Source organism: Emiliania huxleyi (genome assembly GCF_000372725.1).
Source record: "Emiliania huxleyi CCMP1516 unplaced genomic scaffold EMIHUscaffold_41, whole genome shotgun sequence".
NCBI classification, from domain to species: domain Eukaryota; phylum Haptophyta; order Isochrysidales; family Noelaerhabdaceae; genus Emiliania; species Emiliania huxleyi.
Window position 1 is genome coordinate 155,008 of NW_005198900.1, and position 12,714 is coordinate 167,721.

At 62.7% G+C, this 12,714-nt stretch overlaps 4 protein-coding genes across 4 annotated transcripts; 3 read left to right on the plus strand and 1 right to left on the minus strand.

Annotated features, from left to right (window-relative positions):
- On the plus strand, nucleotides 1-1,334 carry EMIHUDRAFT_210006 (hypothetical protein; the record flags this gene model as incomplete). The annotated part of the gene is made up of 2 exons (XM_005769727.1): nucleotides 1-468; nucleotides 1,071-1,334. The coding sequence occupies 2 exons, from the start codon at nucleotides 1-3 to the stop codon at nucleotides 1,332-1,334; spliced, it is 732 nt and encodes a 243-aa protein (XP_005769784.1).
- A 1,895-nt stretch (nucleotides 1,335-3,229) lies between these two features.
- Nucleotides 3,230-4,434, plus strand: EMIHUDRAFT_210007 (hypothetical protein; the record flags this gene model as incomplete). The annotated part of the gene is made up of 5 exons (XM_005769728.1): nucleotides 3,230-3,259; nucleotides 3,415-3,533; nucleotides 3,605-3,763; nucleotides 3,874-3,946; nucleotides 4,255-4,434. 5 exons carry the CDS (start codon nucleotides 3,230-3,232, stop codon nucleotides 4,432-4,434), a joined length of 561 nt encoding a protein of 186 aa, XP_005769785.1.
- A 469-nt stretch (nucleotides 4,435-4,903) lies between these two features.
- Nucleotides 4,904-5,394, plus strand: EMIHUDRAFT_210008 (hypothetical protein; the record flags this gene model as incomplete). The annotated part of the gene is made up of 2 exons (XM_005769729.1): nucleotides 4,904-5,224; nucleotides 5,293-5,394. 2 exons carry the CDS (start codon nucleotides 4,904-4,906, stop codon nucleotides 5,392-5,394), a joined length of 423 nt encoding a protein of 140 aa, XP_005769786.1.
- A 4,114-nt stretch (nucleotides 5,395-9,508) lies between these two features.
- On the minus strand, nucleotides 9,509-10,404 carry EMIHUDRAFT_436377 (hypothetical protein). Its single transcript, XM_005769730.1, has 2 exons — nucleotides 10,298-10,404; nucleotides 9,509-10,003 (listed from the first exon to the last, which is right to left on the minus strand). The coding sequence occupies exons 1-2, from the start codon at nucleotides 10,373-10,375 to the stop codon at nucleotides 9,596-9,598; spliced, it is 486 nt and encodes a 161-aa protein (XP_005769787.1). The 5' UTR covers nucleotides 10,376-10,404; the 3' UTR covers nucleotides 9,509-9,595.
- Between the last annotated feature and the right edge of the window lie 2,310 nt (nucleotides 10,405-12,714).

Sequence of the window (12,714 nt, forward strand, 5' to 3'; positions counted from 1 at the left end):
ATGTCGCACGAGACGCAAATCGTCCTCGATCTGCCCGACGAAGTGGCAGAGCTCCTCGAGGCGGATCCGCCGCCACACATGGAGATCCGGTGGGACCCGCTCCCCGACGGAGCACCGGTGCCGCCGCCGTGCGGCGAGACGGCGCGGTTCTGCGTGGCCGGCCACGAGTTCTTCGCCAAGCTCATGTCGCTCCCGACCGTCGTGGAGTCCAAGAAGTCGGTCGACCCGGCGGGCGAGGTGTACTATGAGTCGCGCAAGATCGGGCAGGTGCTCGTGGTGGCCAAGTCGAGGGAGGAGCTGCCCGCGGGGACGGAGCAACGGGACGGGCTCACGCCGCCGATGGCGGCGATCCGCGAGCGCAAGTGGCGGCGCCGGCCCTTGCACGACCCGAAGGCGGTCGAGCAGGTGGCGCTGGAGCTCGAGCGTGGCTTGCGCGGCGGCGGGCCGCTCAAGCCGGAGTACGACATGGTGGACGAGGAGGACTCACCGGGCCGTGGGTGTGAACGGCGTCCCTCCATAGCTGCAGCTGTGAATAGGTGGACGAGGAGGTCGAGGTGTCCGACTACGGCGATGACGAGGAGGACGAGGCGGAGGAGGCAGAGCGGAGAGCGGCACAGAGGCAGGCAGAGATCGATGCCGAGCGCGGCAGCGGCAGCGGCGGCGGCGGCGGCGGTGGTAGTGGCGGTGGTAGTGGCGGAGGCGGCAGTGGCAGCGGCGGAAGGGGCGGGCCCATACCGTTCCCAGCGCTCGAGCCCAAGTCGCAGGCAGGCAGTGCGTTAGTCGCAGGCAGCAGCGGCGGCGGCAGTGGCGGCGGCGGTGGCGGTGGCGGTGGCGGTGGCGGTGGCGGAGGCGGTGGCGGCGGTGGCGGTGGCGGCGGTGGCGGAGGCGGAGGCGGAGGCGGTGGCGGTGCGCCTCTGCCGATCAAGCTCAAGCTGCTACCGGTGCGGCCCAGCTCACCGGCAGCGCCCGCGCCAGAGGCGGCGTCGGCAGCGGCGCCAGCAGCCGCGCCGCCGGCGGGGACGGGGGCGGCGGGGGCGGGGGCGGGGCCGTCCGAGGCTGCGCCGGCGGAGGAGATGGACGAGCTGGGCAGGCTGCAACAGCAGCTGCGGGAGGAGCAGTTGAAAAAGTTGAAGGCGGCGGAGGATATCGCCGCGCTGCAGGCCAAGGCGCCGCCGACCAACCCGCTGCTGCGCGTGAGGCAGCAGACGCAGCTCGACAAGCTCAAGCGCGACGAGCAGAAGGCGGAGGAGGAGTGCAAGAGGCTGCAGCAGCTGATCGACAACGGAGGCATCCCGCTGCCGACGCCCGCGCCCGGGAAGAAGAAGAAGAAGTGACGGGAGTGTGTGTGTGTGGTGTGTGGTGCGTTGGCACTTGGAGCAAAGAAAGAAAGAAAGAAAGAAGCGCAGCTCTCCTTATCTGCCCACGGCGTGAGCCTCTGTTAGACGGTGTGGGAAGTGGGACAGTGTGGCTAGTGCCATTTCACTGTGGCACAGCCCGCGTTACAAAACCTTGATTTTGACCATTTGCGCGAAAAATGTACCTCTCGGTGCCTTCCAGTGGAAGCTGCGACCTCGCCGAGTAGACGGCGGCACACAGCAGGTGGCGCGGTGTGCCGCCGTCTACTCGGCGGGGTCGCAGCTGCCTCTGCGCGTCCTGGGGAGGTACATTTGTTGCGCGCCGGAGACGACTCGACGCCGCTGAGATCAGAGATCAAGCTCTGACAGGTCACACGTCGCTCCTTTGACGCCGACGTGACTCACCCGTGCAGACCACATCAGGACACGGTCTCGACGCGCTCGGTACGACGCCTGCGACCTGTCTCGGGTCAGGTGGCACGACGCTCATCGCGCCTACCAGCGCTGCCGTACAGGTTGCCACGACGAGGTCGAGCACGCTTCTATACGCTCGCCGAGCCTTCCTTTCCATCCCAGTAGGCAGCCTGGGAACGGTGGCGGTCAGAGGCAAAGCCTACGAGGGGTGGTGGAACCACATGTCACGGCTACTGCCGGCTCCACCCCACGATAGCCTCCGAAGGCTGACTTTGCGGCACCATCATCGGACGATGTCGACGAGTTGGGTCGCTCTCGCGGTAGCCAGATGACCTCTCTTCCTAGGATCATCGGCCATGGCCGCAGGAAGCGCGGGGGAGGGCGCTGGAAGCAACACGGAGCTCCGTTGGAGACGTTTTCAAGATTAGCGTGTCAGAGTGAAATGGCACTAGCCTGTGTGCCTGTGATAGCGCGAAGCGTGAGACCACTAGTTGCAATTTTACGCTTTACGGGACTCGGGAGCTGACAGCTGTGACAAATGACCACTTTTGAGATGTTTTTGTCCGTGTTGCTCCCAGCGCCCTCGCCCTGAGGCTATGGCTGGTGCTACTAGTATGGGGGGCTACCTCTGGCTACCGCGAGAGTTTGGACCTTTGCGAGAGGTGGCGAGAGGCGAGCGGAGCAAGCGCGGTGTAGGCGCGCCCACGTGGCGCAGCGGCTCTCCCGCGACCATAGCCCCTCCCGCAGCCGCAGCCGTAGCCACAGCCCCAACTCTTGCTGCTCTTCTAGTGTCGGGTAGTGACCAGGGGGTGAGGGGACGGATTGAAGATCCCTCACACCAAGATCGTGCAGGGCGGGGACACATGTCCCTAAATCCCATCTCGTCTCAGAGTTTGACCGTTTTTATTTATTTATTACCGCGAGAGCGACCCAACTCGTCGACATCGTCCGATGATGGTGCCTCAAAGTCAGCCTCCGGAGGCTATCGTCGCGTCGAGCCGGCGGTGGCCGTGACATGTGGTTCCACCACCCCTCGTAGGCTTTGCCTCTGACCGCCACCGTTCCCAGGCTACCTAATGGGATGGAAAGGAAGGCTGGGCGAGCGTATAGAAGCGTGCTCGACCTCGTCGTGGCAACCTGCACGGCAGCGCTGGCAGGCGCGATGAGCCGATGAGCGTCGTGCCACCTGACCCGAGACGGGTCGCAGGCGTCGTACCGAGCGCATCGAGACCGTGTCCTGATGTGCTCTGCACGGGTGAGTCACGTCGGCGTCAAAGCACAAAGGAGCGACGCGTCTGACCTGTCAGAGCTTGATCTCCGATCTCAGCGGGCGTCGAGTCGCCTTCGGTGGCGACAGCTAGGATGCATCTCCTCCTTCGTTTTTCGCGCTATGGCCCTGGGAAGCTGGCGCCGCACGCAGGCGGACCGGGGTTGTGTGTTTATGTGGGTTGCGCGAGCACATGCAGGCTCGCGCTGCGCTGCAGTATAAGGTGGGCCTGGCCTACCATGGCAATGCCGCTCTTCCTCCGCGCTGACGCTGGACATCGGACAAGTGGTCCACACGCTGAACAGAATGTTCAATCTCAATGCCCCACCCCTGCGCGCGGGCCTTCTAGGCCCGCGGGTAGTCTCCCCCCATCCCCAGGGCCTCCAGGGCTCGCACCTCAACCTCTCACAGACCAGCGCAAAGCGCCAGCGGACGGAGGGCCCAACTTCAGAATCGTGCTTTTTTGGGTTAGGGACGAGCGCGAAGGACCGATTGCGGTGAAGGACCGCAGGTTAGGGACCGATCGCCGCCGCTCACGCCAGCGGACGGTCTTCGTCAGTGATGTTAGCTACGCCACCGTCTACCTCGTGCGCAATGCGCTCGCCGGCATCGAGCGAGCAACGTGTTCGACCGAGCGGCTTGCTGTGCGGACGCCTTCTTGTGGCTCTCGTCGAGAGCGTTTTGCGGCCCGGCGGGTGGGAGAGCATGTGTCGTCTGATGTGTCACTGTGTACGTCATATCAGTCTTGATAACAAGTACGGTCGATCCGTCAAAGCGATACACCCGTTCCTATCACGTTGGACGGCTTGCACAGAGCTCTGTGCCGGCACGCATCAGGAAGACCGCCGTACGGCAAGAAGAGCTCGATGGGGAGCGAGAACCGTCAGAGGTGCTCACGGAGGTTTCGGAAGTCCGCCATGATGCGGTCAGTTCCCCCCAGGTTTGACTGCGTAGGTCGCGGAACTCGTTGAGTACTCGCAGCCTTTCTGCGCCTCCGTCTGGGCACATATCGGCTGCTCGGCAAGAGCAGTCTTTCCGGAAGATATCGACGGTTTTCGAGAGCCACCCGCTTGGGAGCGATTGAGCGCGTCACGGAGGACTTCAGGTTACCCTTGAAGCTCCTCTGACGGTTCTCGCTCCCCATCGAGCTCTTCTTGCCGTACGGCTCGGTTCCTGTTGCTGGCACAGAGCTCCCGTGCCAGCCGTCCAACGTGATAGGAACGGGTGTATCGCTTCGACGGATCGACCGTGCTTATTATCAAGACCGATGTGACGTACATAGTGACACATCAGACGACACATATTCTCCCACCCGCCGGGTCGCAAAACGCTCTCGACGAGAGCCACAAGAAGCCGTCCGCACAGGAAGCCGCTCGTCGGACAGGCGTGCTCGCTTGATGTCGGCGAGCGCATTGCGCACGCTTTGAACGGTGACGAAGCCAAAAGCACCAATTTGGTGGCCGTCCGCCGGCGTATGCGGCGGCGATCGGTCCCTAACCTGTCGCCCGCGGTCCCTAACCCAAAAGTGGTCCTTCGCGCTTTGGTCCCTAACCAAAAAAGCACGATTCTGAAGTTGGGCCCTCGGACGTATTTTCTTGTCAATAACAAGAGCTGTGAACCTCAACCTCTCACAGGCCAGCGCACAGCGCCATGAGAGGTATTTTCTTCTCAATAACAAGGCTGTGAACAGAGTTGCTGCGGCCGCACCACCCGGCGAGGCCATCCTCGCGCGCACGGACGCTACAGTCGCTGTGGCAATACCCGACAGTCGCTCATGCGTTTACCTAGCCTCTCGTCCCTCCTCCTCTACGTCCCTCGCCCTCTGTATCCGTCGATCTGTAGCACGGTCCGCGAGACCTCACCGCGCATGCTGCAGCGAGGCGAGCCTGCTGCCGCTGGAGAGGTACGCACCTTTGCGGAGCTCGGGCTTCGGCATGAGCTTTCTGCGGCCCTGCCCTTCACGGCTCCGCTCGAGATCCAGCGGCTCGCGTGGCCACACCTCGCGGGCGGCGCCGACGCGATCCTCGTCTCTGAGGCGGGCTCGGGAAAGACACTCGCGTATCTCCTCCCGCTGCTGCACGCAATGCTCGAGCGGGCGGGCGGCGGTGAGCAGATTGGGCGGGCGGGCGGCGGCGAGGCGCCATCGCCGTCGAGGACGGGGCGGCTCCTGCTGGTCGTCCCGACCTCGGTACCTCTCTGCGAGCTGACTGATATGTCAGGAGATGTCAGTGGCATGTGCATGCACATGTCCCACAGGTGCTCTGCGAGCAGCTGCTGGCGCAGGCGCGGGCGCTGCTTCAGTGCTCGCCGCTCTTGGTCGCCGCGGCGAGCTGCGACCACGCGCGAGGGGCTCACTAACTGATGGTGATTACCCTTAAGTGGCGTGGATTCCTCAGGCGAGCTCCGACCACGCGCGAGGCTCGCACGTCGTGGTTGGGACGGCGACGGCGGTGGAGGGCTTGCTGTCCGGCTGGCGGAGGAGGGAGGGGCGGCTGCACGTCGTGTTTGACGAGTGCGATTTGCGGAGAGATAGCCGAGAGATAGCCGAGATGTAGCCGAGAGATAGCCGAGAGATAGCCGAGATGTAGCCGAGAGATAGCCGAGAGATAGCCGAGGTGTAGCCGAGAGATAGCCGAGAGTAGCCGAGGTGTAGCCGAGAGATGGCTCCGCGTCGTGTTTGACGAGTGCGATTTGCCACCTCCAGAGACACTCCAGAGGCAGAGACGCTCCGGAGACACCTCCGAGACACTTCCGAGACATGTCCCCCGGACAGGTGCGACTTGCTCCTCGCGGGCGTGATGAAGAAGGGCAAGCAGGCGGCGGCGCCACCCCTCACTCAAGGGCCAGCACCTGCCCTCTTCACACAGCCAGGCGGTGTGAACCTATCTGTGAACAGGCGGCGGCGCTGCCTGCATCAAACGTGCTCAGCCTCGCGCGGCCGCGAAAGCGGCCGAGGCGGCGGGAAGGGGAGGCAGAGCCGCAAGAGTCCCCGCCGCAGCTGATTTTTGCCTCCGCGACTGTTCCTGGCCAGGGCGGACCCTCCGCCGGCGCCTTCGCCGCCACTGTGAAGAGCGTCTCTTCACAGCGTCGCGTCGACGCTGCGAATAGGCCGCCACTCCGTCGGTGCCTTCCTCGCGCGAGACGTTCCAGACGCCGTCTGGGTGCCGAGATACAGCCGAGATACAGCCGTACTCCTGCCCCTGCCCAACCCCTCCCTGAAGCCACCCCAAGCCACTCCTCCTCCCCCGGCCTCCAGCTCCCCTCCTCGGCCATCTCGCGGCTCCACCTCGGCTGCATCTCAGCTCCACCTCGGCTGCACCTCCCGCCTCCAGGTGCGCTCCTCGGGCGCTCACCGGCCGGTGGCGGCGCTGCAGACCGAGTTTGTGCGCGTGGCTGACGACGCGGAGCGGGCGGCGGAGCTGCTGAAGCTGGTGCGGGGGAGGGAGGGGCGGACTCTCGTCTTCGCAAACTCGGCGTGCCGCCGAGACGGGGCCGAGATGTGGCCGGGACACAGCCGAGAGAGAGAGAGCTCCTTGCCGGTTCGGAGAGCGGAGGAGGTCGCGCCGCTCCGCGTGAGCGGCGCCTCCTCACAGCTGCGCCGCCGTGACCAGGCCTCGCGCGCCGCGCGCGTCGCCGAGCAGCTCCGCGCGTCCGGCTGCTCGTGCTTTGCCTTTCACCCGAGCCTGTCTGCTGGCGAGCGGGAGGCGGCGCTGGCGGGCTTCGGCGAGGACGAGCGGGGCGTGCTCGCTTGCTCTGGCGCAAGACACAGCCGAGAGACAGCCGAGAGACAGCCGAGAGACAGCCGAGGTATGGCCGAGATATAGCGTGGTCTGCTCGGGCCAGGCCGCGCGCAGACCTTTCCTTCGCCCTTTGTTGTGTGACTTCACAGCCGTCTTGTTTCAGGCCTCGCCGCGCGCGGGCTCGATCTGGCCGGAGTGGTGCTGGTGGTGCAGCAGCAGCTCGCGCCGCACATGGTGCAGACTACCCGAGATTACCCGAGCTTTTTACCCGAGCTTACCCGAGCTTACCCGAGCTAACCCGAGCTTACCCGAGCTTACCCGAGCTTACCGAGTGGTGCAGCTGCTCGCGCCGCACATGGTTGCGCTCCTCGAAGAGACATTCAGGCTTCGCATCTGTATCGCATCTGTACCTAGGTGGAGTACATGCACCGTGTCGGCCGCACCGCGAGGGGGGTCCGTCTGGCGGCCAGGACACCGCCACAGAGGAGAGCTGTGTACTAGACGAAGGCTGCGAATAGGTCTCGGCTGCGGGTCGCGCGGTGAGCCTCGTAGACAGCCAGTCCGAGGCGGAGCTGGCTCTGGTGCGCGAGGTGGAGCGGTGCGTCAGCGGGTCGTGGAAGTTCGTTTGATTTTGATGACCGGCGGTCACCTTGGGCGCTCGGTCTCGCTGCCAGGAGCGTCGTCAAAGTGGTCCTCTTCAACTGAGAAAAACACCCCTCGGTCCCCCCCCCTCGGTGAACGACTCGGCTTCTCACAGGATCCAAAGAGCGCTCACACCGCTCTCTCTTCCCCCAGCCCCACGGCCACGCCCGGCAGTCACTCCTGCACGGCTCCGGCAATAGAGCCGTGTAGGCAATCTCCCGGGGAAACAATCCAGCGCGCGACGACGGCCTGCCGCAGGTGTCACATGTCTTGGCGAGTTCTTGGTCTGCCGGATGGCTTGGGGTACGCACTCGACTCTCGAGTATGTGACGATCACTTATCACATCGGACGCTAATCGGACGCCAGGACGCCACGGACAGCCGGGACAGGACGCTGCTCTATTATATTACACAGCTGTGTAGGAGCAGGGTCGAGGGGGGTGGTTGTATCCCAGTCACTGTCACCTGTCAATCAATCGTCATCTCCCATCACGAAAAACGACAACGCACCAGGGACCAGGCGATCTGCCTGAGAACGCGAGTTCGAATCGTATTGCAAATGTGCAATAGGAGGCACCTATAGAGCAAAATTGAGCCCGCTCAGGTGTGAACAAAAACGATTAGTGGGGTCAACCCGCCATTTCGAACCGGGGGCCACTCGATTGCAGAGAGTCCCCAGCCGACGTCGGTAGGATAGATTATGGCTGAATTCCCCCGGTAATGTGCTACGGGTATGGGCCGCCGCTTGAACGCTCCCGGTTCAGCCATAATCTAAGTGCCAAGAAGGACGTCATTAGCACGTAACCTCGGAAAAAGGCCATGGGCGACGTGAGAACATTCCCCTGAGAAGCTTAAAAAAAAGCTCCAAGTGCTCCAAGTGCTCCAAAAGCACAACCGACCCTCCCTCCCTGGTTCCCCCCGCCAAATGTCGCATTTCCCGGGGCATGCTATCCTGTGTAAGCAGGGCAGGTGGGGGAGGGGGGTACTCCCACCTCTCCTGTGTGTACGTGGTGAGGAGGTTGAGGATGACGAGGGGGATGAGCAACCGCAATTTTCAATCTCCCAGAAAGTTTTTGGAGGGACCCGTGTCGCGTGTCGCCGTGTCAAAAAATAAATTATTTTTTCTCCCGACTCTTCCCCCCCCCCCCCTCCCCCCGCACCCCCCTCCCTCCCTCCCCCCGCACCCCCCTCCCTCCCTCCCCCCGCACCCCCCTCCCTCCCTCCCCCCGCACCCCCCTCCCTCCCTCCCCCCGCACCCCCCTCCCTCCCTCCCCCCGCACCCCCCTCCGCGCGCTGTGATGCTGCGCATGCTCTTGGTCTTTCTGGCCTGATCGAACGCTTTGGCCACCACGCCATCCTCGACGCCTGTGATGCAGCCTCTATCGATGCAGAAGCGCTTGCAGACCTTGCTGCACTGCCCATCACGTTTAGAGCTGTCAAACGTTAAGAGCTGAACAGTGTTGCTAGTGTTAACAGTAACAACAGAACAACAGTGGGGCTCCCCAACAACAGTAGCTAACGTTAGGCCAGCTGAACAACAATAAGGAAGGCCTGGCAGTGACCCACGACGATCTCCAGCGTCCAGTGCGGGTAATACCCGAAAATACCTGGGAAAACCCAGGTATTTTCGGGTTTTACCCGGGTTTTTTGGCATTTTCTGCTTGCTGACCACTGAACAACAGTAACAACAGTAACAAACAGTAACAGCTTGGGCTGGGGAGAACACTTGAACAACGTTGAGGATTTCAGCCAACAATAGTGCAACTGTTAGGCCCAAAGTTAACGTTTGACAGCTCTAATCACGTTCTGCGCTGGTGGACGTTCATCATGGTCCATATCCTCCAGACGCTCGCCCTGCATATCTGAGACGTGAGAGCGGTGCATTTATTGATAGTCTTTGGCACAATCTACATGCATTTCAAGCTAGTGTCCGCTGTCCCTAAAGCCGTACTGTAGCGCCTTGTACCAGCCCCAGGAACGCGGAGCTGTTACCACAGGTACATCCCCCGGATACTGTGGCACGGTAGTGGTACATGCGTCCCCTAGCCGGGCCGTCCAGTGTGCCCAGGTGCAGCCCCACCTGCGAACCCGATCGAAAATAGCCTTGTACCCTCTCCCCAATCCATGATCCATCTCCAACTCCATTCTCGCAACACGCATGCAGTACCCAGCAACTCCTACCAAGAACTCAGGACTCCCGGCAGCAAGCAGGCCGGCGGCGGCGACGAGCCCACGGCGCGGCCAGAGGCGTGCTCGCACTCGTAGCTCGCGCCAAAGGGGAATCGGCCGGGACGCGAGACCGTCACGTTGTCAAAGGCGAGCCCGGTGATTGGGCTGGTCGCGTTGCCCTTGATGACGCCCGGAGAGATGAGCGGACGCTCGATGTGGACGTTGCGCAGCGTGATGTTTGCAAAGGTGACGCAGCCCTGCGTCGGGCAGTGGCGCGAGAGCGGGTAGTCGAGGGCGCACTTTAGGCCGAGCGACGAGTGCGGCTCGTGCTGCTGCTGCGGCCCGATCCAGATGGCCCACCAGCGCGGGCGGTCGATGAGGATGTCCTCGTAGAGGATGTTTGAGATGATGGCCGCCTGTGGTGCGAGGCGGCGGCGGAGTGGCGACGAGGCGCCCCTCGCCCGAGACGGTGCCGCTGCGATTGTGGCTGCATGTGTGTGCGTGTGTGCGTGTGTGCGTGTGTGTGTGTGTGTGTGTGTGTGTGTGTGTGTGTGTGTGTGTGTGTGTGTGTGTGTGTGTGTGTGTGTGTGTGTGTGTGTGTGTGTGTGTGTGTGTGTTGTGTTGTGTTGTGTTGTGTTGTGTTGTGTTGTGTTGTGTTGTGTTGTGTGTGTTGTGTGTGTTGTGTGTGTTGTGTGTGCGCACGCGCGCGCCTTTGGGGCTCCCGCGACCTCATCGATGCCGCACTCGGGGTTGGACTTGATGTAGATTCCCTTGCCGCTCTCGATCATGCGGATTGAACGGAAGGTTACATTATTGACGCAGTGCGGCGAGGGCGCGTGCGGCGGGACCGAGCCAACCGAGGCGCCAAACCCGGTCAGGTTGAGGCGCTCGAAGAGCATGTGCTGCGAGCAGGGCGAGCGGACGCAGCTGTCTGCGGCGCAGGGCTTGACGGCGATGCTGTCGTCGTCGTTGGCGACGAGGCTATCGTGCACCCAGATGTGCTGCCCGGAAGGATCAATCCCGTCCGTGTTGAGGTCCTCAGGCTCGAGGCCTCCGAGCGGCGCCGTGCCGTCCGCGCCGGCCTCCTGCAGGCGCGCCTGCCTTGCGCGGTGCTTGAGATCGCGCTGCGCCGCGCGGTCGACAGTGATGTTGAGCAGCCGCACCTCGGCCTCGGCCACGTCATCGAGCAGCAGGTGGTAGGTCGGAGAGTTGAGCAGCGTCAGCCGCTCGATCAAGAGGCCTCTCGAGTCGCTGATGGCAATGAGCCGCGGGCGCTCCCCGCGCAGCCGCCCAAATATATGCGGGAAGATCTCGCGGTTCCACCACCCGACGCCGCGGCCGTCGACGAGGCCTCCGCCGGCGACCCGGCCCGGTCCGAGCCCGCCCTTGCCAGTCAGCGTGACCCCCTCGCACCCAGAGAACTGGACAAAGTTGGCGTATGCCGGCTTGTTGTTGCTCACGGGCCACGCGTCGTAGGCGGGCGCGGCGATCAGAGAGCCTGTCACGTCGACGGTGACGTTCACGAGCCCGTTGGCCACGACGCCGCCGAGTGTGTAGAAGGCGCCAGCCGGGATGAGGACGGTGTCGCCAGCCGCCGCCGCCGCAAGCGCTGCGTTGAGCGCCCGCTGGTTGGCAGCCGCAGCGGCTGCGCTCTCAAGCCCGTCGATAGCGCCAAACGAGCAAATGTCGAGGACGCGCGGCGTAGGGGTCGCGGCCGCGGTGATGATCGCAGTCGTTGCGACAATCAACATACACACACATCGATAGGAAGGGGCAACCAGGTAGATCTATGTGGTGTGATTTCGAGGAAAACTCGGCGTTGCGAGCTCGCGGCGCCCCGTTTTCGGGCTCCGGGGGCGCGGGGTGGGCACCGTAGGCGGCGGGCGGACGGGCGGGCCGGGCGGCGGTCTGGGCCGGCGGTGGGGCGCGTAAAACCATGCAAAACGCGTATGTGGTGAAAAGTGCGCCGTTTTCTGCGCCGGCATCGGCGCAGATCTGCGCCGGCGCCGGCGCAGCACTGGGTTTTCCCGGGTATTTTCGGGTATTACCCGCACTGGACACTGGAGGTCGTCGTGGGTCACTGCCAGGCCTTCCTTTTATTGTTGTTCAGCCGAACGTTAGCTACTGTTGTTGGGGAGCCCCACTGTTGTTCTGTTGTTACTGTTAACACTAGCAACACTGTTCAGCTCCCAACGTTAAACAGCTCTATCATCCGACCCGCTGGGTGCGCTTCTTAGCTCCCCGGCCCTGGATGTGAGGTTGCCGACTGCACTCCAAAGTGCTCCAAGTCCTCTCTTTCAGAGAGCCTCAGTCTCTAAGTGAAGTAGCTGACTTTGGAGAGCTGTAATGTATTTCCCTCTTCCAAAAAAAGCACACCCATCGCCGGCGGCGCGTGTTTGGTCAAGAATAGTCTTTTTTTCGACACTCCCCAAACCCTTTTCTTTCTAAAAAGAACGTCCATCCTTGCGGGGGGGGGTGCTCGGCCGTTTTTTTTGGACAAACCACAGTTTGACATACACTACTTGACTCTTGAGGATCCCGTTCCTCTCACTAGAAAAGAGAGTACCTTTCAATTTCTCCAACTATGTCAACGGCCCATGCTGGGCGAGAAAGTGGCGGACCATCGGATTTGGGTGAAACGCTGAGGTCCCCGACCGCAACCTCGAGAGCTACGTCGATTCAAACTGGGCTACGAAACCCGCTTGCTCCGGTAGCATGTTCTTATTATTAGAGAGAGTTTTATTGTAAATTTCTTTTTCTACGGATGCCTCTTCCACACTGCTCACTGGTTCTCCAAGATGCAGCGATCCATCACGCTCTCGAGCGCCGAGGCAGAGTTCTTTGGCGCTATGCTCGCCGCCAAGGAGGTGATTTCATCCGCGAACTACTGACCGACCTTGGATTTTCCATCGACGGCGCCAGCATCATCAACTGCGACAGGAAGTCCGCCGTCGGCACGGCCTTCGACCCCCGTGTCGCCTTCAAGAAGACCAAGCACATCTTCCGGCTTGCGCGCCGCCGAGTTTCTTCGCGATCTCGTCAACCGTGGCGTTATCTCCGTCGAACACCTCCCCGGCGTCGTGATGCTCGCCGACCTGCTCACGAAAGCTGCCTCGCGGGCCATCTT

Bases quoted from the DNA above. Each gene is read 5' to 3' on its own strand.
- EMIHUDRAFT_436377 (XM_005769730.1), bottom strand. From the start codon at position 10,375: ATGATCGAGAGCGGCAAGGGAATCTACATCAAGTCCAACCCCGAGTGC. The intron at 10,004-10,297 runs GCGCGCGCGTGC...CTCGCACCACAG, and splicing joins AGGTCGCGGGAGCCCCAAAG to GCGGCCATCATCTCAAACAT.